Source organism: Rhodamnia argentea, chromosome 4 (assembly GCF_020921035.1).
Source record: "Rhodamnia argentea isolate NSW1041297 chromosome 4, ASM2092103v1, whole genome shotgun sequence".
Lineage (NCBI taxonomy): Eukaryota > Viridiplantae > Streptophyta > Magnoliopsida > Myrtales > Myrtaceae > Rhodamnia > Rhodamnia argentea.
The window spans coordinates 4829836-4852359 of NC_063153.1; the positions used below are offsets into that span (position 1 = coordinate 4829836).

Consider the following 22524-nt stretch of genomic DNA (forward strand, 5'->3'; position numbering starts at 1 on the left):
AATACCGGTACAGGAAGGACCAACCTCACCCGGTTTATTTTCCGTTCCGGCCGGACTTCGTTCACGCCTTCAGCTCTTTTCGCATGGGAGAACTGCTCTCATCCGAGCTTAAAGTTGCTTACGACAAGTCCAAAGCTCACCCAGCTGCATTAGTGACATCAAAGTTCCTTAGATTTAGGGTTACGTTCAATTTTTTTTTAAAAAAAAAATTAAAATCAACCGATCTGGTCTGTACCCCTGGAATCGGGAATCGGATTGCTCGGCTATCGGTTCCAATTTTAAGGATCGAGAACCGGCTCACCATCCTCGGGAATTAGGGACCAGACCACTGGTCCAATTTGCTCACCCCTACTATTTAGGAAGTTGCAATTAGGAAGAAACCTTTATGGAAAATGTTTTTCAAAGACACCTCATTTTTCTCGGGAAAAGCAGAGGCTTAATTTCTTTAGTTTCTCTTTTCTTTTCTTAAAACAGAGAATTTTAGCAGTTTATGCATTGCTAGTTTTTGATCTTACGTTCAGCTAATGCTTTTCCCCATACTTATCATTCTTCATCTGGCTCCATCATGAGTTTACTTCTGCAGGCAATTCACCAAATAAGACTCATCTATAAAGCTGCCTCCTGGTGGAAACTACCTGAAGCCAAATATGAACTTTTCTTTTCTTTTTTTTCTGGAAAGTCTGGCCTTCTTTCATCTCCAACCTCGGCAATGCAGAGGTATTCTCTGTACTACACGAGGTATTGCGCTACCGAGCCACTAAAACTCTTCTTACAAATGAGATGTTCACTCTGTTTCGGCGAACATTCCCACTCTACCCAGAAATTCAAACTCAGTCTTGAATGCATAGAAGACTCAATTCTGCAGTAAAAAAAGGCGCATCCCAAAATCCAGATACCTTCTAACTTCACATTTCAGATCAACTACGGCTTGGACACCAGGCAAATTGGCATTCCCCAATCATTTCGTGCCGCTTTTGCAGGGTGAAAGGCATCATCTCCAGTAGCTTGGGAATGACGCGAAAAGAGTTGACACAACTAGCTTTATGCTGCAATCCGATTTTCTGAAACTCTTTACAAGTGAGAATAGTACAATTAAGCTCCCAAGTTCCCCCGTGACAAGCCATGAACCCATCCCTCTATTCGTCTACACATTTTGAACTCGAGACTCAATCCTCTTATATGGTTATGAGTACAACTGTATTGCGTGCCACTTAATTTGTGAAGCAGCATAAGCCTTGTTCGAAGAAAGCATTGCCTGGCTTGCCATATGAACCACCGACACTCCGGAGACTTTTAGGTAGTTTTCTTGGTCTACTAGATCCTCATGAGATATTAGATAGACAAAAAAATCAATCATCCGTCTTTCAATCTTCGTAAGAACAGATCCAACACCTGCAGATAAACAGATGAACATACACATGAAATAAAAAGTCTTGACCTTGTTACTTCATTTAATTCAAATAACTGGGATTGACAACTTTGCAGGACTGTTTTGGAAGCCATTTTGGGTAAGCAACCCACTCACGGTGAAATTTGGCACATGACAGAAGCAATGTCTACTCTCTCTCTCTCACATATGAAATAGGTAAGATTAGACCCTAACACGTGTTTAAACACGAGGCTGTTTGCATTTGCTAGTGTGATCAGATGGCATAGCAATCATGAATGTGATGTAAATGAGCATCTCCGATAGGGAAATTAGACAAGATTTGAAATGTCTATGAAATTCATTAGTCCTTTAATCTTGATAAATAATTACAGTCAAACAAACTGATCACCATGTCTATTACATCCCACTATAGCTAATTCAAAGGTGAAATCTGGTGAGAACCATGTGATAGCACATTAATTAAAGAAGAACAGATAGAACAACCTTTTTCTCAACTGTCAAAGATGTTCAGGACTAGGAGCTCCATTATTAAGGTCATAGTGCTAACGGTAGAGGAAAGGAAACAAAAAGCAAAGGTCATTCACATAGCAATAACATACCTTTAATGTGGGTCATAAGGTTTAAAGCACTTGCTTTATGACGTATAGAACACAAATGGCACTGCACAAGGTAAAAACACATCCGTCATTAGCTAATGATTACAAAATTGAAATACTTAAGTTTATTAGGATTATCATATAGTACTAGGAAGCAGGAAGACTCCTCATGCTTCTACAAACATTGACTGTTTCGAGTTTAAAAGATTATTGTGCATCCATCACTGTTTGCAAATATTAAAAAAATAGCTTGATCTCAGATAGAAGTAGAACCTTTGGATTCATTTGGACTTAAAAACTACTCATTACATTGCAGAAAAAGTTTCCGACCAAAAAAAAAACATTGCAGCAAAAGTAGAACTTATTTTCCATGCATGAAACTATTTCTTAAACAGGCCTAAACCTAGCCCCAAGTAGAGTAAAAGAAATCCATTAACCAAAGAGGTGTTCCAGATCAAGGTTACATCATAAACCAAATCAAGACCACCTAAGTACACACAAAAAAAAAAAAGGAGAGAATTCCACCCCCGGACAACAAGCTATGCTGCAACAAATAGATGAGTACAGAAGCACAACATTTGCACAAACTATTCCAATAATAGAGGCTACCAGATTACTTTTTATGCATCCAGATTATATGTGTATAGTGAAATCAAATGCGATTAAAACTTGACGAGGAATTTTAGGAGAAAAAGACTGCATCAAGTGGCCTATGGATTGCACAAAAAAAGTGGCCTATGGAAAAAGTGGACTTCACAATGGCATCCAAGGAAGCAATGAAATGCCACATTCATCTTATTAAGGTCAACATTGTATTGAACTTTGCTCATAATAATTACCAGAAGAGAAGAAAAAAATTATAAGAAATAAAAGCCTTCCAAGTTCCATAACTATGGCATATATATTATATAGATTTATGTTCAGTAAAAGGGAACCTCTTACCAATGAGGAATATCGTTAGCATTAGGGCAAGCATAAATTGAACTGAACAACTAAATCGCAAACTCCGTGGACTATGAGGTTGTCTTTGAAGCACATGACAATGTCCGAATGCCTGCAGAACATGGAGAACATCAACGATCAAAATAAACAAAACACACATCAAATTCAATTAGTTTCACATCTCAGCCACGCCAAAAGAAGAAACGCATTGCACTGGCCCAACCTTTTTCTCTTCATTTCAATTTCTGAGAAAATCATGCACAGACCCATTCATCCTAATTTCGACGTAGTTTGGACTGTCAATTAGATGAAAACAAACCTTATTGAACATTCTAGTCAATGACTTTGTTTGAGTGCGTTCACCACACCTATTCTTCCAAAAAGGAGTTCTTGGGGCCTTTTCTTTAGGTGTGTCAACAAAAGTGGAAATTAGGTTACTGCTCTCTTCATCATCTGCAACAGCAATTCTCCAATCCCCCATGCTGGGTGAACTCCATGTCCTTCTGGTACCACCTGTTTTATCTGCTTGATCTTTTGCGTCTAGAGCTATCATGCAGTGAACATCCCCATTAGATTTTCCATCCTTTAAGCTCTTGCTCTCCTCCATTAAGCCACTGCTGCAAGCAGCATTAGTATTAGACCCCACATCTTCCTTCTTATCATAACTTTCCAAAATGAGACCCTTCAAAGATGTTCCATTCTCCGTAAATTCATCCTTCGCAGTTTGCGATAGTTCCGAAGTCCCACAGAGAAACAAGGCTAAATCATCTCGCTCTTCTTTGTCAAGATTTATCCACTGAAGGGGCTGTTTTCCCCCCTCACCAAGAAATTCTTGCAACGCCGCTTCAACACGAGAGATTTGATCTCTAATGGCCACAATAAACTGTCCATGTCGAGCTGTCGTAGTTTTGTCACCGTGAGGCCCATGGCTAAGCCTGACTGCTCTCTCAAATTCTTCCAACTTAAAAAGAACCAAAAGCAGACATATATCAGTTCCGAGGCAAAAAAGAGCTGATAGCTTCAAAAGCAAATAAAAAATGAAAAATTCTGCTGTATGTTTAATGGGTGTGTAAGCAGAGTTTGAAAGATGTGGTACAATATGATGTCCAATTCCAAGCCACAAACCAGGGGAGTGTAAGCCTCAAAACGCCAATCTACAAAGTAGAAGATGCTAAAAGCCAAAACGGAGTGTGGTAGTGACCTACTCTACATCTCAAAGAAGACCAATGACAAGAATTTGAAGGACCCAGTGCTAATGATAACTTTTGACAGAAAAATATTAGGTAAAAAAAATTCGAATAATCTTATGTTCAGAATGGCAAAACAAGGAAATACCTGCCACTTTGCTGTACCTAAAGCAGTTTGGAGGTCCCTAGAGAGATCATTCAAATATTCAGGTGATAATGCTTCTCTCATCTCCCTAGCCCATGCTCTGTATGTTGATTCCATCCTGGTAAACCAAATAAAAAATAAGAGAACAGGCCACCTGCATTTTGCCAGCAAATAGTGGACACGACAAAATAACTGGGCAGCTGCAAGCCAGACAGCAAGTGTACGCTTGTTAAGATAGCCTATCTAGGCGGCAATGGTGAAATTATAAATACAGCCTTTGAAAGTTGCGTACAAAAGTATTCATACATGAAGCTGGACTGAAACAATTTAAGTACACTTCAATTCTTTTGAATTCAACTTCTACTCGGTTGCTACTCATGCTAGGTGTTTAAGCAACTGCAATCTCATAATAGCTTCAACTTTAAAATAAAAATCAGCAAATGCATAAAAATACATGTTAGATAGTCCAATCAACAGAAAGGCCCACACCAAGCATTTGTTTCTGGATATTCAATCATAAGTGCAAGACAGCAATTGCCATGCAAACTCTAAATATCTAATAGAAGCTTCGCCGTGTCGTGGACTCATTCTTCATTTCCAACTACTAGCAGGATCAAAACTGTCGGTGCATCCAGTTCCAAGACAATATACAAAACTGGCATCCACTGGACAAGATGCTAAATGAAATGCGAATTAAAGTGCCGTTCCATTAATTTTGGTGGCATATTTAGACCCAAAAATGAACTTGCGCAAATATTCAAGAATCGGTCAAAAACTCAAAAGCAATCAAGCACAGAGTCCACAAGCTAGGCACCAGAAGCATCTAAGCACCAAGCTATATTCCCCAGCTAATCCTAGAGGGTAATGGAACCATCAGATGTTCCAGTAACGCAGGAAACCAAAAGCTCCACCTAATAACTCGACAAAATTAGACCACAATACATGATTTACCTCCGCCAAAAAAATGAACTAACACAAATGAACAAAGAAAAAGCACACAGATTCAGCGATCGATGAATCACAAGACAGAATCTTTAGACTATCCCAAAACAAAAGCATAACAAAAGAAGAAGAATGATTGAAACGAGGAACAACTATTCGGGAAGATGAAGGAAACCGAACAGAACACAGCGCTGCAAAAAAAATACCGCAATCAAGCCGCCACAACGTGTCCATAAATTTACGCAAGCAGTCGAATATGAAATGGAGATTGGGACGTACACATCGGCAGATTCCTGGACCTCCTCGGCCGCAGAGAAGAAAGCGTCCTTCCGCCACATGTCGAAGCTATTGGCGACCAGCATCTTGGCCGACCACAGAGAACAGCAGAACAACGAGCAGAAGAAGAAGAAGAACAACGACAACAACAAAAGCTCCTCAATCCGTCCGAGCGCCGAGGAAATTCCCGAACGTTCCCGCCGACAAAATCTCCGGCTGCTGAGACCGAAGATGCTTCGGGATCGAGCTGAAGCTTCCCTCGTCCCCTCCTTCCCCTTCCTTTCCTCTTCCTTCTTCTTTGCTGAGAAGAAGCGAAGAAGGAAGAGAGAGAAAGCAAAGGCAGGGAGAGAGAGAGAGGCCAAAATGATATAGACGTCCCAGCGATTCTTCTCTCTCTCTCTCCTCGAGTTGTTCGGCTTTATCTATCTATTTATTTATTTTTTTTCCCCTTCCCAATTTCTTTCAAAAAAAAAAAAAAAGGAAAATGCTATCGCCAACCACTTCTTCTTGATTAAATTATTGGTTATGGCTCAGAGAATATTGGGATTTTTTTCTTCTTTAAATTTCTCCAATGGGGGTGGTTGGAGAATAGAATACAATTCGATTTTGACAATCTTTGAAGGGTGGCGGTGAAGAGCGGAGCGGCGTCGGTCGGCGGAGGAGGAGGCGGAGGCGGAAAAGGACAAATGGTGGTGTGTTGGGGTGGGGGGTTGTCTTCGAGCGCCAACAGCCACCACCACTCCCAGCAGCCACTGCCAGTGCATGTCCTTCTGTCATTGGCCAAGCCCAAACGTGTCGGGATGGGTCCCACGGTCCTCCCTCTCGATCCTTATTTTTCAATTTCTTTTCCTCAATATAGCGATTAGTGGGCCCCGATGCCACGTGTCCGGATCGCTCGAGGAGCTCGAAGGGAGTGGAACGATGCTCGCCGGAAAAGCAGGCGGAAAGAAGAACGACGAGGGTGATTTGCGCCACGAATAAGTTCGACGATTGCGACGGCGCTCAGTGATGAACTCGTCCGGGTGGTTTTAATTTCTTTTTTTATTATAAATTTTTGGACTTTTCTTTTTCGGATTTTGCGAAACCCGCACTTCAAGTTATGTTGGGTCCGAACCACTTGATTTTTTTTTTTTAAATAGTCTTCATATTGATGTGAAGATGCATATAATTTTCGAGAAAAATATAAGTGGAAGCTTTTTTTTTTTTTTGGGAGGGGTGAGAGCCAAAAGGATGTCCAGTGTTCAATCAAAGATTGCAAGCTTGCTTCGTGCACCCACTATTTATAGGGCGAGTCGTCGCCTCTTGTCCTGCCACGATGCGAATGGAGAACTCAAGACCAGCAATACACTAGACCGAAGCCCATCCTTTGCAGGCTCAACGAGGTTTCCTGATATCAATGATAGTTTGAGGAATTGAACTTGTGGCATTCGGCTCGCGAATGATGTCTTGAACCAATCAACCAACTATCACGATGACAAGTAGAAGTCGAGAGTGGGCCGATGAAGGGGAAAATTACCAAAAAAGTTCTAAACCCATTGTACTTGTGCCAATTTAACCCTAAACCTTCCAATTGTGTCAATTCAGTTCTAAATTTTTTGACAACTTGCTAATCCAGTCCTGAACTTTTCAATTATGTCAATTTAGTCTAAACCTTTTAAATTTTCGCCAGTTTAGTCCTAAATTTTTTTAAAGTTTGCCATTTTAGTCCTAGAACTATTATTTGAGTAATTTGCCAAAATGAGTAAATTGGTAATTTATGAAAAGATTTAGGACTAGTTTGACAAATCAAGAAAGATTTATGACCAAATTCGCATAATTGAAAAGTTTATGACTAAATTGACAGGTTGTCAAAATGTTTAGGACTAAGTTGGCAGAAATTCAAAAAACTTAGGATTGAATTGGCACATGTACAACAGGTTTAGGACTTTTTTGGGATAATTTTCCCGCCGATGAAGCGTAGATAAACAAGCTTTTCATTTAAATACGCATGAATTCTCGCTTCCCTAAATGAGTGGTTGGCAGGGGAAGGAAAGACTTTGTTAGGCATGACCTATCAAGATTGAATTAGCATTAGACAACAAGAAGCGATTAGATGAGTCATGCTCTTTTTCAAGTGCTGGTGAGAAAGAGTTTGTATGGAGAAGTTGATGTGGAACGAGGACACGTGGCGCCGCCATCTCCCTAGCCCCATAAGTCCCAACCTCACGTGACCACCCACCTTTGACTATCAATCACCCTCTTGCCCTAATTCGTTCCCCTTCCTCGTCGGTTTTTCTTCATGTGGATGAAACCAAAGGGGCCAAATTTGAGCTTTTGGACAATGTTCATATGGTAAGTATTTCGTTTCAATCAAGGAATTTCGTTATATATGGAAAGAGGTTTTTTGAGAAATAAAAAAGAGCTTGCCCGGTAGAAAGGCGATAACAATGAGGACGAGAAGTCAGGATTGCTATCTCCTCCGAGCAAATACCATAACTTCTCGCATGCGGCGTCGAAAAGTTGTCGAATTTGAGCCATGACTTATAAGTCCACTCGTAACTTTAAAGGTCCGAGATTGATAAGCCCGTTGCTATAGCCAAACCGTCGTGCTTGAGGCTATAGGAAGGCTCTCACAAGAGGTAATCCGTAAGGCAGTTAGAAATTTTAATATGTGCCTCCTTAAAAGACGTGTGACCATTTTATCATTGGGCTACTACCACAATAGCAGTTGGTCGAGTGGTAACCTAGAACGGAAGATATAAAACCGCCGCTCGCTTGTTACTTTCAAGCACCGGTAGGAAGATCCAAGCTTTTGGCGAAATAAAGATGCCTCATGTTAAATAAATATAACAAAAAACGAAGGGAAAATCACGGAATGTATGCTCTTGTTGTTATACGGAGGCACGACCTAATTGGAGAGGAATTAGCCCAATAACCCTTTGCCACGACGGGTTAGACTTAAATTTGAGTTCTCAATGTAGGAAACAACGATAAAAAGTATGAGAACACCTTTATTAATGGATCAATCCCAGGATGGTATATGTTTTGATTTCTTAATGACACGAAACTCATTCTGGGTGAACAAAATCTTTAAATTAAAAATGCGAGGGCGAGATATCGAATTCGTGTCGTGTGTTTAATCCAAAAAGCAAGTTAAGTCACTTGCCAAGTAAACCGTTCACTCAAACATATTTTTTGGAAATTGGGTTTTTTGTTTCTTGTAATGAGAGGATTGACATGTTTTGGAGTTATTCTGTTAGGAAGTTCCAATGTTTGAGCTGTGAGTCAACAGGATCTTGTCCTGTTCGAAGAAGATTTCAATAGTATATACCCCACAATTGACTTCATCACCTGAAGATTGACCGACATAATATAATTCCATTTTCCTTCAACGGGGACAAAAATTCACGCACCTACAAAAGTTGACCTGCCGCAAAAGGCTGACCACATTGTTACCTGGAAACTCAGGTATCCAATGATGTTGCACAACGGCTACACGCAAAGGCAAAAAGATAATGATAGGCCACCAAACTTTCCAATTTGCTAAATGGAAGGAGATTATGGGTAAAATTACTCCATACGAATGGTTATTATTATTTTTTATCGAATGTTAATCCAATTAGAAACTTATTTCGATATTGTCAATTTACTTTCAATGTAGTTCTTTCTGTTTATTCTCACCGAAAATTGCCGACGTGATAGTTCAATCGGCGATTTTCGGGGTAGGAAGGATTATGTCGAAATTTTGCGCAAAGGTTTATGACTAAACCCACAAAATTAATAAATTTAGGACTGAATGGAAATCCGTACAATAGGTTAAGGACTGAATGGATAATTCTCTCGGAGATTATGTTTACGGAATTATCATAAAAGGAGGGAAAATTTGGGAAGTTATCAGTTCTAATCAATCATGGTTTCGACGTGCTTATTTTATCTTTTAATTAATTACGTCAATTCATGGATGATCACTCCTTAAAAGGAAATCAAATGGTCTAGCATTCCTCCATCATTCACATGGTTTTGGTTTGGTGGGTTCTGATAATAATGTTTAGTGGTTCCCATCCGAATGGCCATCAACTAATCAACATCTACATATCCTTCGGACAAATGACAAAAACATTGCGGTCGAATCAAGTTACCAAAACCATATGCATACACATATGGGCAACGAATAAGCTACAGAAAAAAATAATATTACATTTGGTCCTTAACTTTGCACTACTTTTTAAATGTGGTCCTTAGATTTTTATTTTTTTCTGACAATCATATCCTTGTATCTGCATAATTCTTCCATTATTACCATTTGATCTCCGATTTTGACATATGGAAGCTGACTTGTCGGTCGACAATACGAAAAAAATGGCAAGTGATCAATTCGCGCCGAACATTGGACGGATAGCGTCCGCGTCAGGTTTCCATTTCCTGTTACTAATGGAACAAAGGAAAACTAGTATCGAAATGATTGATGTGCAAAGTTGAATGGGGTGCTTTCAATATATGATATAAATTTAGTGACGCACCGAACACATCGAAAGCTAGACCGATCAAATATCCTTAGTCTAATCACACAGCACCTTACAAAATTGAGTTTGCCACATGATTATATTTCCGAAATCATGTCTTCCTATATACAATTGTCCCATCCAACCATAAAATAATTTCAGAAGTCTCAACAGAAGCCAAAAAAAAAAAAAAAAATCAAAATAAAATACTGACATTATGCCTCTCTCCTCTCCAGACCACAGAAAGTGCCGGACCTAAACATTAAACTACTACATCCGACCAAAAGTTAAAAGACAAAATACAGGAAAAACACCAGCCATGAATCACACGTGTAAAGGCTGTCGCACATGCCCATTGACGATACCTAGAATTGTGGCCCATGCTGCATCTTGATGCAAACAAGGAAATGGAATGAGCATTTGAATGAGATATGCCTCCCTGGAACAGCAAGACTTTCTGCATAATGTTTTTGGCAAAAATGCCTACAGAACAAAGAGAGAGAGAGAGAGACAGAGGGAACAACATGGCTTTGCTCCTGCCAAGCTGAGAAAACTCGAACAAAAAAATTCCAGAACATGCTGGGAATATTTCCCACAAGAAAGGGTCCGGTCCCCCGGATTTGTTAACTTTTTGTTCCTTCCAGCTTTCGCCGCACCAGATGAAATATACCACCCCACCTGGTCAAGATCGAATTTCCAATTATGTATCCTGCTTGTTTGCAGCCACCGAAAAACTCCGGACTTTTTACAGGTGAAATCCTCACGAGCAACATATCTTGATTTAGCAGACAACCGGAGAACATTGCCAAACTTCGGCGCTTCGTGCTGACTACGAGTTCCAAAATGCAAGATTTTACTGCTCAAGACACTTGATACTGGTAGCTCTCAAGGTGTGCCAAACAATGAAATGTATTGAGGCATGAGATAAGAGATCATTGTCGCATCCTCTCGAGGTCAGCCTCTTAGGTTCCAACCCCCAATCTTCTTCGGTTAGAAGACGAGGTTTGATTGGTAAAGAGCGACACTTTCAAGTGACCTCTTTCTACTAACTAGGGCTGCCGCTGTCCTTGGCCATCGATTTACAAAGTTCGTCCTCAACCAACTTGCGACCAGCATAACATGAGCTCAAAATCGAGGAAATTATCCTCCTCTGAAGATTTTTGTACTCCGCCGCGAGCTTCACATCCCAATCCATGTTCTCCCTGCAAAGTCAAATCATCAATTATGCACAAAATGGAATCTATTCTGATGTAGAACAGACAGTGGTCACATATTAAAGATGCTTGGATGTCAAATTATTATAACTAAATACTCAAATCAGTTCGCAGACTATATTGCAGATTATCGTATGCCAATCAACTTTTCCAATCAGCAAGGATGACAAGAAAGGATTTCGAGAAAATGCAACTTTGTGTAGAATTTCTTTGAAATTTTACAGGGGCCATTAATAGCAATATAGGTACACACACTAAGAAAAGCCTGAAATTTCACATATTTTTCTCTGAAAAGTAGGTGAATAGTTTCCTGAAGATTTTCCAGAGAAGGCTATATACCTGGACTCACTATCCACCTCACCAAGGTTTTCCATCATCCCACTGAAAGTCGAGCAGAGGTCCTCCAGTATCTCAATTTCAATGTTTAGCTTCTCCGGCAGCTGCTAACAAAAAGAGAAAAAAGTTAGACATTGCAATTACATGACAGACTCAAGTCACAGTAGAAAATTAACCAACAAATCAATAACAAACTCAAATGGTCAAGAAACTATTTGTTTTCTTTTTCCAATCGTCATCTTTCTCTTGTGGTCATACCCACATACATATTACAAATGATATCGATTTTCAGACAAGCTCAAAAAATGGGTATTGGCGGGAAGCAATTAGAAACTAAAAGGTACTCACTAGAAATATATCTTAAGACTCAAGCCTACATGTAGAAAAAACATTCCGACAATCATAAGATGCATTTATCCTATGGTTATATGGTTAAAATGCAGAGAGTAATATTCATAAATTCTCTATTTTCCATTTGGGCTCCTTTATATCGCGGAAAATGAATAATTTGGAAAACATTTTCCTTAAAAGGATAGCTTGATTTCTTGAAATAATTAGTCAATAGAGAATGTTTTCGTTATAGAGAATGATATATGTCCAAACATTTTTGTGGACAGTGAAAATACTTTTCGTTCCCTCACTTTTGTACTCGATATAAGCGACCGTTTTTCAAGAAAATATTTTCTGAATTATTCATTTTCCACGAAACAAACTGAGCCTTTTAGTTAATGGTTGAGCAATGCTTTTCGTATGGTCAATCGTCTTGTTGAGGACTGGACACATATTCTTATGGAGTATTGAGTTAAAAAATTCAATGGATCACAAAAGGCCATGTGCTAAATCTTATTAAGTTAAAATCACAAGAAGAGAAGCAATCGTACAGGCGAAACAGCATCCAGGAAAAGTTCCCGAGCACTTCTAAGATGGTTCAGCAAGGGAGCTGGCAAGCCATAATGGAAGATGCTATGGTTGTCTGAAAACCAAGTTCCCCTGACCATATGAGTTGTCCCACTGGACGCGTCAAGTTCACCAGAACAAACATCCTGAGAACCATCTATATCTGCACAAAGAGGATTGAAATCATATCCTAACAATGCATATAAGCCATAGATAGGGGCAAATATGAACACTTCCATCTGGATCCTGTTTCTTTTGGAATAGAACTTCTATTCTGCATATTGTCCAAGAAATACAACATGTCATCCCAAATGAATATGATGAAATTTGAATTACCCAGTTGGATGATGTCATACGGGTTTTCCATTTGAGGCATGAATCCATAAAAGGTAATTAGATGCGAACTGGAGAAGTTCCCATAGCTTAGATAGCACTGTTCTCCCGCATGACATGGTCTAGACATGCTAAACTTCAAAGAGTTTGTTGCAGAATCAACTTTGCCGTACTGTGTGATATGTGGATACAGCTGTCAAAATAGAGCAAACAAGTGACAAGGAGGAACCCAAACAGATTAAAACAGAAGTCCATTAACCGAATCTGCAAATATGAACAACATATGACTGGTTCCCCCACTCATGCTGAGTGAAGTGGAAAAGTGGGAGAGGTAATACGAGGTGAAATTATATGAACAAAATACATGCCAAAGATCCATGATCCCCCATAGGCAACCCATCCAGAGACAGAAACACATACAAATCATAGATAGATGCAAAATCAATGACAAGGAGGAGATAAACACATTTCAACATGAAAATCCAGTTGAACTCGTATTCTTGCATTTTTTGGGCCGTTAGACGTAATGATAACTTTTTTGTGCAGTTCTGTTTACTCCATGGTAATTCTGCTGCTGTGATGAGGTCCCCGAGGAAAAAGATTCTCAGTCAGAATAAACCGATGCCAATTGGAAGATCGCCACATAGAGTAAACAAACATGGAGAAATGCTCAAGAGACCTGTGAAATCGTGAAAAAATAATGACATACCGAATGGTTAAGAAATCCAGCAATGGGGATTAGGCAAGTCTTGAGTGCTCCATCAGCAAACTGAATCTTCATGCTGTTAGAATACCAAAGTTCGCAAGCCCATAAAAATTGTTCCCATGTATAAAGCTCTGGAGGAAATATGTCAGGGTGATCTTCGCATAAGGCAGGAAAAAGTTCGTCATATTGATTCCTCAAATGCTGCAAATTTGAATAGAAAGCCTAAGCTTATCTTCTATAAACTCAATCTAATATATGAAATGGAAGAAAAAAACATATATAAGCAAATTTATTTAAGCAATTTCAGGAGTGTTTGCTTTCTTGGGCTATGTTAGGCAAGAAGAGGTTGATTCCTCAATAGATGCTTTATCAAGACATATTTCCAGCCCAAGAAGGATTTTATATATATATATTTATTTATTTTTATTTTTATTTTTTTCCTTCCATGTGAGAGTTCCTTCAGCACCAAATTGATGGAAAGAAATTTTTTTTCCCCCTTTAGGTAACAAAAAATTGCCAAGCATCAAGCCATCAATAGTTCAAAGCAGCAGAATGCAAAGTTGTTAAGGAATCAACACAATCCCTATCAAAAGGGAAAAAGAAGGAAGTTAAAGAAAGCAGAGTACATATTCCCATTGGCCTTCAATACAGAGAAAATGACAGAAAATCATATAACCTCTTTTGCTTGGATTAGTTCTTCTAATAACAGTGTCCCATCCAAAGCAACAATTGCATCGACGCCGAAGCTCAATCCTGCAGCACAGAAAAGCAATGACAAACTAGACAACATAACAATAAGCAGACAGGCCCGAAAGATCATCTTTTTTTGTCATGCAAACAGACATTACAATTATATGGACACATTGCAGCAGTGAAGAAAAGGGAACCTTCATGGCCCAAAAAAGGAGAAAAGGGAATCCTCTTTCTGTTGGTGTAAATTAACTACCATTGAAGTGGCATCAAGGAGCATGTTGCCCTTACCCAAGACTTGTTGCATGCCAGACCGTCTACTATATCAATCACATTCTCACTTCTTAGCTTATCCAAAAAATCACTCTCTGCACCTTGACCCGTTCTTCCATTCCTCTCCCTCTATACCACCCTAATGGTCTAAGAGAAATCTTTCATAAGAGTTCCTGCTTTGTCTTCGCACGATCCCATTCCTGCCCAAGCCTTCACCTCCTCCACTAATTTAACAGTATCTAATTGATAGTCATACCAGCTGAAATCATATTCCAAGAAACATGCGTTCAGGGAAACCGCACTAATCTACGTTCCTACTGCACTAGATTCATTCTTCTGTTCTGCTAAATATCAGAAGCTAAAATACTTGACCATGAGCTCCGCAAGAAAAGGATATCTCAGTTTGCAGCCATGATTTCTTGAGGTCTCGATGGCCGTTCTGGCCCATAAACAAAATTACACTGCTCGTACCCATTCCTAGTAACTTCCAATTTCACAAGATATTCCTCATTCCCAATAAGAGTTACCATTTTCACTTCTTAAAGAAAAATGGAATAAAGTCCTACTTTGAGTTAAAAGTTTAATGACGATTCCAAGGCCCTGTTATTTTTGCCACCGAAATAATGGTGATTGGAGCTGACAGATTCTAATTTTCAACGCAAATCGTGTTATATCATCCATCCTTTCAGCACCATCATGCCTCTTAAACATGTTGCTATAACAGCTCTGCCTTATGAATGCACCATAAGACAGCTTTGGGCAAGTAAATCCTAGTATTTGCTCAGTAATTATGTGAAAGTCTCAATACACTTGTCTAGGTAAAGTAATGTCCCTAAGTGAACTATTTCCTGAGTATTTCTTTTATTTGTTCAGGTAGGGCACAGGAAATTCAAGGTTGCAGTTGTGAAATGCCAATTTAGCTGTCCCTTCCCAATCAAAATATATCAAGCATGCTTCAAGGAAAAGAAATTAGTCAGACTGTAGTGAAAATCAATTCTCAAATTGCAGAGTTAATGATGCAACTTAGGAACGAAATTTATAACATAAACTGGTTTTCAAGAAACAGTTCAAATAGCCTGAAGCAAAAAAAGAGCAACAGAAGCCCTAAGAAAACGACGAAAAAAGTCCAAGTGCTGCCCTATGGCTGCAACAGTGCATGAACATGTAATCCATATTTTCAATTAACATGTAACTTCTTTAAGGCTTCATTTGTTTTGTGGAAAGTGAATGATTTGGAAAATATTTTCCTAAAAGTGATCGCTTGTCTCAATTACAAAAGTGAAAGAACGAAAAATATTTTCATCGCCCACGAATATGTTTCCACATAAATTGTTATCGGTACTGAGTATATTTTTCATTGACTAATTATTTTAAGCGATACAAGCGATCATTTCAGGAAAATATTTTCCAAATCATTCATTTTCCGCGAAACAAATGGAGCCCAAGTGAAAATGACATACACGCACACAGGAAATCTTAGTGTAATGCTCATAATGTCACAGATGCTAATTTGCCTTGTCCATTAACTCGTTTTATGCAACCGCAGCATTCAAATCCTCTTGTGTGGATTAAGGTCACTCATCCAAGAAAACTAGAAGATAGCATCCAGCTATAAAGGACTCTAATGTCTTCAATTACATGATGACCTACTTCTCATGAAGGATCTACCTACTCCTTTGCTACAAAGAAAAGAGATGGACCACATCCTTGATTTTACATACTTTATGCGGAGCATTGTTTCTCTGGGGAAAATCAATCGCACAGGCACTTGAACAAACTATTCTTACACAAGTGGCCGGTCTTTCCTTTGACTAGGAATTATGAAATGTTTTTTTTCCCCTCAAAACTTCTTCTTGGATGCATTAAAGTACCATCACCTCCAGAATATTCCTTTTACAAGTGTCATAGAATAGATTCCTTGAGAGTAGCTAGTAGTTCATCATGAATTCCACTTGCCTAATAATATTCCTGCAGCCAGTGTCGTAAAATGCGTGTGATTAATGATTCAAGTTGCACAATTCGGCTTGATTCACCCTTCGAACAACTTGTCTTGCATCATGAATCATATGCGTGCATGCATGGTTAGTGAACCATACTATTTGGTACAATCCATACAACTCTGATTACCTACAGATCAGGAGGACAACCACAATTTGCACTGTTGTCTTTATACTAGAGGTTTGGCTCAAAAGTATTGGCTTCTAAAGAGAAAAAAGGGCCAAAAATTGAAGAAAGCAACTTGAAAAAGAGCAACAAACAAACAGGAAAGAAAAAAAGAAAATGTAAAAGCACACCAGAAGACCTTGGTTATCTCAGGCCAACCTAACGAAGGAACTCGTAAAGCTGCCAGATGGCTTCTCGCCAGATCTTGACCAGCTGTCGCCGGCTCCAACACCAACTACTGCCACCTCTGGCATTGATGCCAGACGTCGCTGCCTCTGGCACGGGCCATAGCGTTTCCTTTGACTCGGATTCTCATGCCTCTGACCCTCCTACTTAGCTTGTTTAAATCACAAGTTTGGACGACAATCACCGCTTGAGTTTTTAAGTTCAGTCTCGTCTCTTTAGTTAGATTCAATCGATAGTATTTAAGTTTTGATTTTTCTGTGTATGTTGAGGTTATTAATTGTTGTTGACAGTTATTTTCTTTTTCTTTTTAAGCGTTTCGGGCCTTTCTGAATTTGCACTTCTATAATATTCAGAAGTTAGACGTTACATGGGGTATTAAGAATAGATCAGTCAGTTTTGGGTATAATCTTCTTGGCTATATCATGCTTCTTGATGTGTTTACTGCAACTAGTATCTTAATTTTAGTAGAAATGCTTATCCTCAGAGTTTTTTTAGAATTTTACCGAATCTTACAATTCACGATTGATTCGGCTTGCTATTTGGAAATTAAGGTTTATGACTCTCAATCTAACAACACTGCCTGTAGCTGACATAGAAAGGGAATGTTATGCAAAATGAGTGGGTATCTGTTGCTATTGCATTTTGGTTGAGGCAGAATTTTCTGAGACATGTAGCCAAACCAAAGTATACACTCGCTTTTTGACCATTTTCTCTAGGCAAGTTCATTGAGGTGCTGCCTACTTTCTATGCAGTAATCAACCAGAAACTCAGTGTATACCTCAGTGTACTCCCATACATCATATCCTATGATTCAAACAACAATTCAAGCCCTTACCGTGATTGATCTCAATATAGATGATTCAACCCACAGTGACTCCATATACAGGAAATTTATTAAAATCATTATAACGCTGACGAAGAAAGACTCCATGAGAATTCTCATTCAAGCTAAGCCTTAATATAATGTACCAGAGTCATTCTTAAAATGTATATGATACCGGAAATACCTGTGTTAAATTCTTCCGGCAATGTGTCAAAGTAATTCTTGAATGTTGAAGAAGAATTGTATCTCTCCTTCATACTCCACAGTAACAGCATTGTCTCTGTTGAAATGCCATCATCAACTTTTTCCAATGTCGGAAACTGCATCAGGGGGTTCATTACAGATTAGACCCATCATTTCGCAGAGTAGGATAAAACTACGAGGCATCCTCTGGATCTCTGTCATGGTGCTTGAGCATAGAGGCAAGCACAAGAACTGGACTGTGCAATTTACATTTCTAGAATTGGATAGTGCCTGCTGCATAGCCAACAATATATAACTGGGCAAAGATCAAAAGACTTGATTTTCGCAGTTATCATTATCTATTTATTTCAAAACTTGATTCATCATCAACACCAAGAACATTGCACTCAAAATCAAACTAGTGCCCTAAAACTCAGATAAACAAGTTTCAAGGAAGCATCAATTCTAATTGTTCAGCATCCTAGCAGCCTGGTGAGGATTTACAGCTCAATCATTACCAGATATTTTTTTTCTTTGCCAGGGATCCATGGTTTGCCTAGGCCAAGCACAGGAGCTATAACCAAGAAAAAAAATTATAATGAAACAAGAATTGAAAGCAGAGTAATATGTAAAACTGAAGAAAATATGATATCAGAAAGAAAGAACAATGTGCTGATTGAGCTATACAAATAAAAGGCTCTAAGTCCCAAGTTTAGGTAAACAACACCTGAGGTGATGTGCAGAAGAATGGTTTCAGCAGAAGTCGAGTTTAGGCTATATCTAAATTGAACTTGTTTAATGGCCTAAGCATCATTGACCCCCCTTTCGTTTGGTCCACACTTCCAGTTCACACAATGTGTTTTAATGTTGGAATTACTCTTTCAGAAAGAAGTGAGATGTTACAGCATGTTAAGCAAAGTGTACTAGCAAAAGCCACAGGAATCCACCATTCACACCAAAAGTACAGACACTTCTAAAGTCTCCAAGAGTTTACAACTGGGCTCAGGTTAAAATACTATTTGCACAAGTAAGAGCAACCATCTCACAAAAAACTAACAACATCTTATAAATGTATGCCACTGGTTATAATCTCCGTTGATAAAGATCCCCAGTGCATATCTGATCCTTCTCAAAGCAAATTCATCTGAACCCACACGAGTGAAACCTAATAAAGCTATAAAAGCAAAGAAATGTCTTGAGACGCAGAAATATACCATGTCAGACTTCTTCATAGCATCCTCGCTAATAACAGCAGAGACAGGAATCTCTAAAGCAATGTCTCCAACTTTTAGATCTGTGACAGCAATGGCCCCCCTTCCAAACCCCTCAATATCTATTGAATGGATTAGCATAAAGGAATGAGTATAGAACCTTATGTCTCTCACTATTGACTAAATCTAGACAAAGCTAAACTAAAGCATTGTGATACAGTAAGAAGGTGCTCTAGATATGAAACATATATATGTCTGCCTATACCCATCAATTTTTTTTTCATAAACTCCATAAAAAGCAATTGATTTTTTTTTTGGTGTGGACTAGTTATCTCGGTACATCAGTAGTAGTACTGCTACCACATCTTTTCTCTAGATAAAAATTGTACTTAATTGAAGGTATCTCAACTGCAATTCCCTCTTAACAAATTATCTTCTCTTGATAGAAAAACAAATTAAAGCAGCCTTCAGAAACTATGACTCCTTGATCTATAAACGGGAAGCAGCGATTCAATATTTTCAGCTGAAAACTTACAAGCTATCTGCAACCTGTTTTTTACACCACTTTTTTCACCCCACTGTACTAGAAAGTTTTCCTTGTCACAATTCTGGGAGTTGATGACTGTGGTTTCTGTAATGTTTTTATCCCCAAAGTCACAGATCAGCTGAATAATTGCTTCCTGTAAATCTCGCAGGACGTCCTTGTGAGAGCAAGTATCATCCAGAAATGAGCTGTTGACATAACAAAGCATCGAATTTAGAGCTTCCAGTTCATTTTTCTGGGTGTAGTATCCCGTCGGTGAGCAGCTACCATCCTCGCGAAAATAGAGTTCAGCCTGCATGTTGGAGAGTCCATCAACTCAAATTAGCAACACTCACTCCCAGTGGTCTACACAGACACATTTGTCACCCCTTATCAATCTTCTTTAATCCCCCTTTCTAAAGGTAATATTTAGCCAAAGGGCCACAAAGAAGGAGACATGCATAATATCACTTTACCTCATCCAGGTGCATAATTCTTGATACTTGGAGAATTGATTCAGCAGTAGTGCGCGCCCATTTGGAATGCGAAGCACTCTTGAGCTGAATATGCATTTCCACATCGTATCCCTTGCTTTGCAGTAATTTCTATCAGATAAGGGATGGATAAAAGATACTCAGTCGACATAGATGGAAAACTTAATAGGAGGAGCAAAACCAAGGAAATACTTTCAACGACATTTTGGAATACAAACTCAAAGGTACTAATGTCATTTCCATTTTCTCGCATCGGAAGCAACTGCAACAGAGATACAGGTGTAGAACAACAGCTCATCATCTACTTGTTATCAATACAAATTACATGGTTCTCTAGCGCTTTCATTGTCCTTCACCGGCACTTATTTTCATTATTCCCCCAACATTGTGCTCTTTTGACGGACAAATGTACTACTGAACACATGCAGATATTCATATAATCTAAAGAAGATCACCGAAGAAGTGGAGCACATAAAATAAATAAGTAAAACTGTGCAAACCCTGACCTTCTTTTTGTGAAATAGAGGGTCTCTTTTAGAGAGCTTAAGAACTATCGTATGGTTCTCATCTGTGCAGGATAAACTGTCCGGGGGGCTTTTCTGCAATCGAAGGATAGGCGTTTTGTTAATGCTGAGGTCCAACAATCAAGAATGTAAAAAGAATGTGCAATTAGATACGGGATTAGTGATGCAAGATCCACTCGGATACACTAGTAAAACCCCAATAAAAACCGTGGTGCCCACGAAAAATATGAAGAGCGAACAAGAACATTCAGTCCAACTATATCATAAGATGAACAAGGAACTCATACCAGAACACGAAATGCAAAACAGGATCAACACAAAATCAGAGAAGTACAGCATCATCGCATACTACACCAACTCAAACTAAGCCACTACACTTCCTTGGCACCATAAGAACCACAACTTCATATACCACAAATTACACACACACACACACACACACACACACACACACACACACACACAAATCCCATCACACTTAGCCATTGCTTATGCGTAATGGCCATGAATCAAAAGATGGACTCTTCAGAATCCCTCGTCGAAAACATGGCTTTCTTGACCATTCATTACGTGATAAAGACGTTCTCGTTTTAGTTTCCTCAGTCACGGAATCCAAAGCGACCAAACAGAGGATAGTAAGATCGTATACGATGAGAAAGCACAAAAATTTAGAAGCAACTGAGTAGAGAGAAACCGAGAAAAAGATGGTCACTTTGCAATCTTCCATTCCTTGCAGTTTCAGCGGAGCTCCAAACAGGAGTGTGGAGAAGGTAACTGAGAGAGGGAGGCTCCGAGGCGTCCGTTCTTCCTCGGCGTCCGCCGTCTTTGTCTTTTCTCTTCTTTTTAAAGTAAGAATAATTCCACTTTACCCTGACACGTAAATTTCTAAACTTTATGAATAGCAGTTATTTACCGTGATGGAGATAATAACACGTGTAATTTTCTCAACCAAATTGACGTAAAAACCCATTTACATTTAAATATTCTCTTAGCAAAATACCCAGAAAGATAAAAAAAAAAAGATCTGTCTGTAAATTTTTTGTCCTCCAAATTAGTTACTTTTTTTTAGATCTGTCCTATTTCGAATTTTAGCTCGGCATTTTTGAAGTGTACGGAAGTCGAGCTCCGCACCTATGGTACTAATGTCCTCACTAGTAGGGCCGCATGCCTATTGGCCCAAAATTAAATACTTAACAAGCACAAGTCTCAACGACATAATTTTTATCCCTATTTAATGCAAGTTTGATCATACACTTTTTAGATTGTTGTTTTTTCCGTTTTAAAAATTCTATTATCCGAAATTAAGGACTTGAAACACCATGAACTTTTTAGCCTTAATTCAAGTGAATTACAAATTAAATACATAAAAAAAGAAAAGAAAAATTACCACCGGTGGTACTAAAAGATCACCAGCTTAGTCCATCTAATTGAGAAATCAACGTAAGAAATTAAAAAAAGATAAGTTGAAGTTATTTGATTATTACAAATAGTAAGACTTCACATGACAACTAACAAAAAATTTTTTTTGTAAAGAGTGTCCCGCGGCATTTGTTAAGTAATAAAAGAAATCGTGCGGCTTGAAATGCACTATCCGACTCTTGCCGGATGTAATCGCCTTATTGGAAATTGAAGTTTTGTTTCCTATAATAGTGCATTTGTTAACATGATCCATAAAGAAAAGGACAATCTAAAAGACCAAAAATAATTATCTAAAAAGATAGGTTAAAGATAAATTTAACATTTAATTTTTGTTTGGTCACAATTAACATTTAATTGGATATGATTATTTGTTTGATCTTTGCTTAAAGTACGGCAGTCATAGATCTCGATGTCGGCGACAAGTCCCTTCTCTCTCGAGAGAGATCTCCCCCTACCCCGCAACTCCATTAATCTCACTATAAAGAATTTTCTTTTTCTCGACAATTTCCTAATTTATGTAATGAAGGGTATGAGAAAACACACTTAGATAATGTATATATCCATTTCTATTTCTATATACATTGTGTACA

The 22524-nt window shown here is 38.7% G+C and overlaps 2 protein-coding genes across 4 annotated transcripts; both read right to left on the bottom strand.

Moving 5' to 3' along the window:
* Window positions 1-882: 882 nt before the first annotated feature.
* Window positions 883-5871, bottom strand: LOC115750813. Its single transcript, XM_030688373.2, has 6 exons — window positions 5482-5871; window positions 4264-4378; window positions 3248-3889; window positions 2929-3040; window positions 1990-2050; window positions 883-1392 (listed from the first exon to the last, which is right to left on the bottom strand). The coding sequence occupies exons 1-5, from the start codon at window positions 5562-5564 to the stop codon at window positions 2025-2027; spliced, it is 978 nt and encodes a 325-aa protein (XP_030544233.1). The 5' UTR covers window positions 5565-5871; the 3' UTR covers window positions 883-1392; window positions 1990-2024.
* A 4166-nt stretch (window positions 5872-10037) lies between these two features.
* Window positions 10038-21310, bottom strand: LOC115750812 (ribulose-1,5 bisphosphate carboxylase/oxygenase large subunit N-methyltransferase, chloroplastic). Of its 3 annotated transcripts, none has more exons than XM_030688372.2 (12): window positions 21228-21310; window positions 20498-20590; window positions 19974-20102; window positions 19510-19810; window positions 18978-19096; window positions 17765-17900; window positions 14122-14198; window positions 13449-13646; window positions 12743-12932; window positions 12391-12569; window positions 11513-11613; window positions 10038-11161 (listed from the first exon to the last, which is right to left on the bottom strand). In XM_030688372.2, exons 1-12 carry the CDS (start codon window positions 21240-21242, stop codon window positions 11005-11007), a joined length of 1695 nt encoding a protein of 564 aa, XP_030544232.1. In that variant the 5' UTR covers window positions 21243-21310; the 3' UTR covers window positions 10038-11004. The 3 variants fall into 3 exon arrangements, with proteins under 3 accessions (XP_030544232.1, XP_048134332.1, XP_048134333.1); XM_048278375.1 differs by lacking the exon at window positions 21228-21310 and adding an exon at window positions 20865-21221; XM_048278376.1 differs by lacking the exon at window positions 21228-21310 and having other exon boundaries at window positions 20482-21221.
* Between the last annotated feature and the right edge of the window lie 1214 nt (window positions 21311-22524).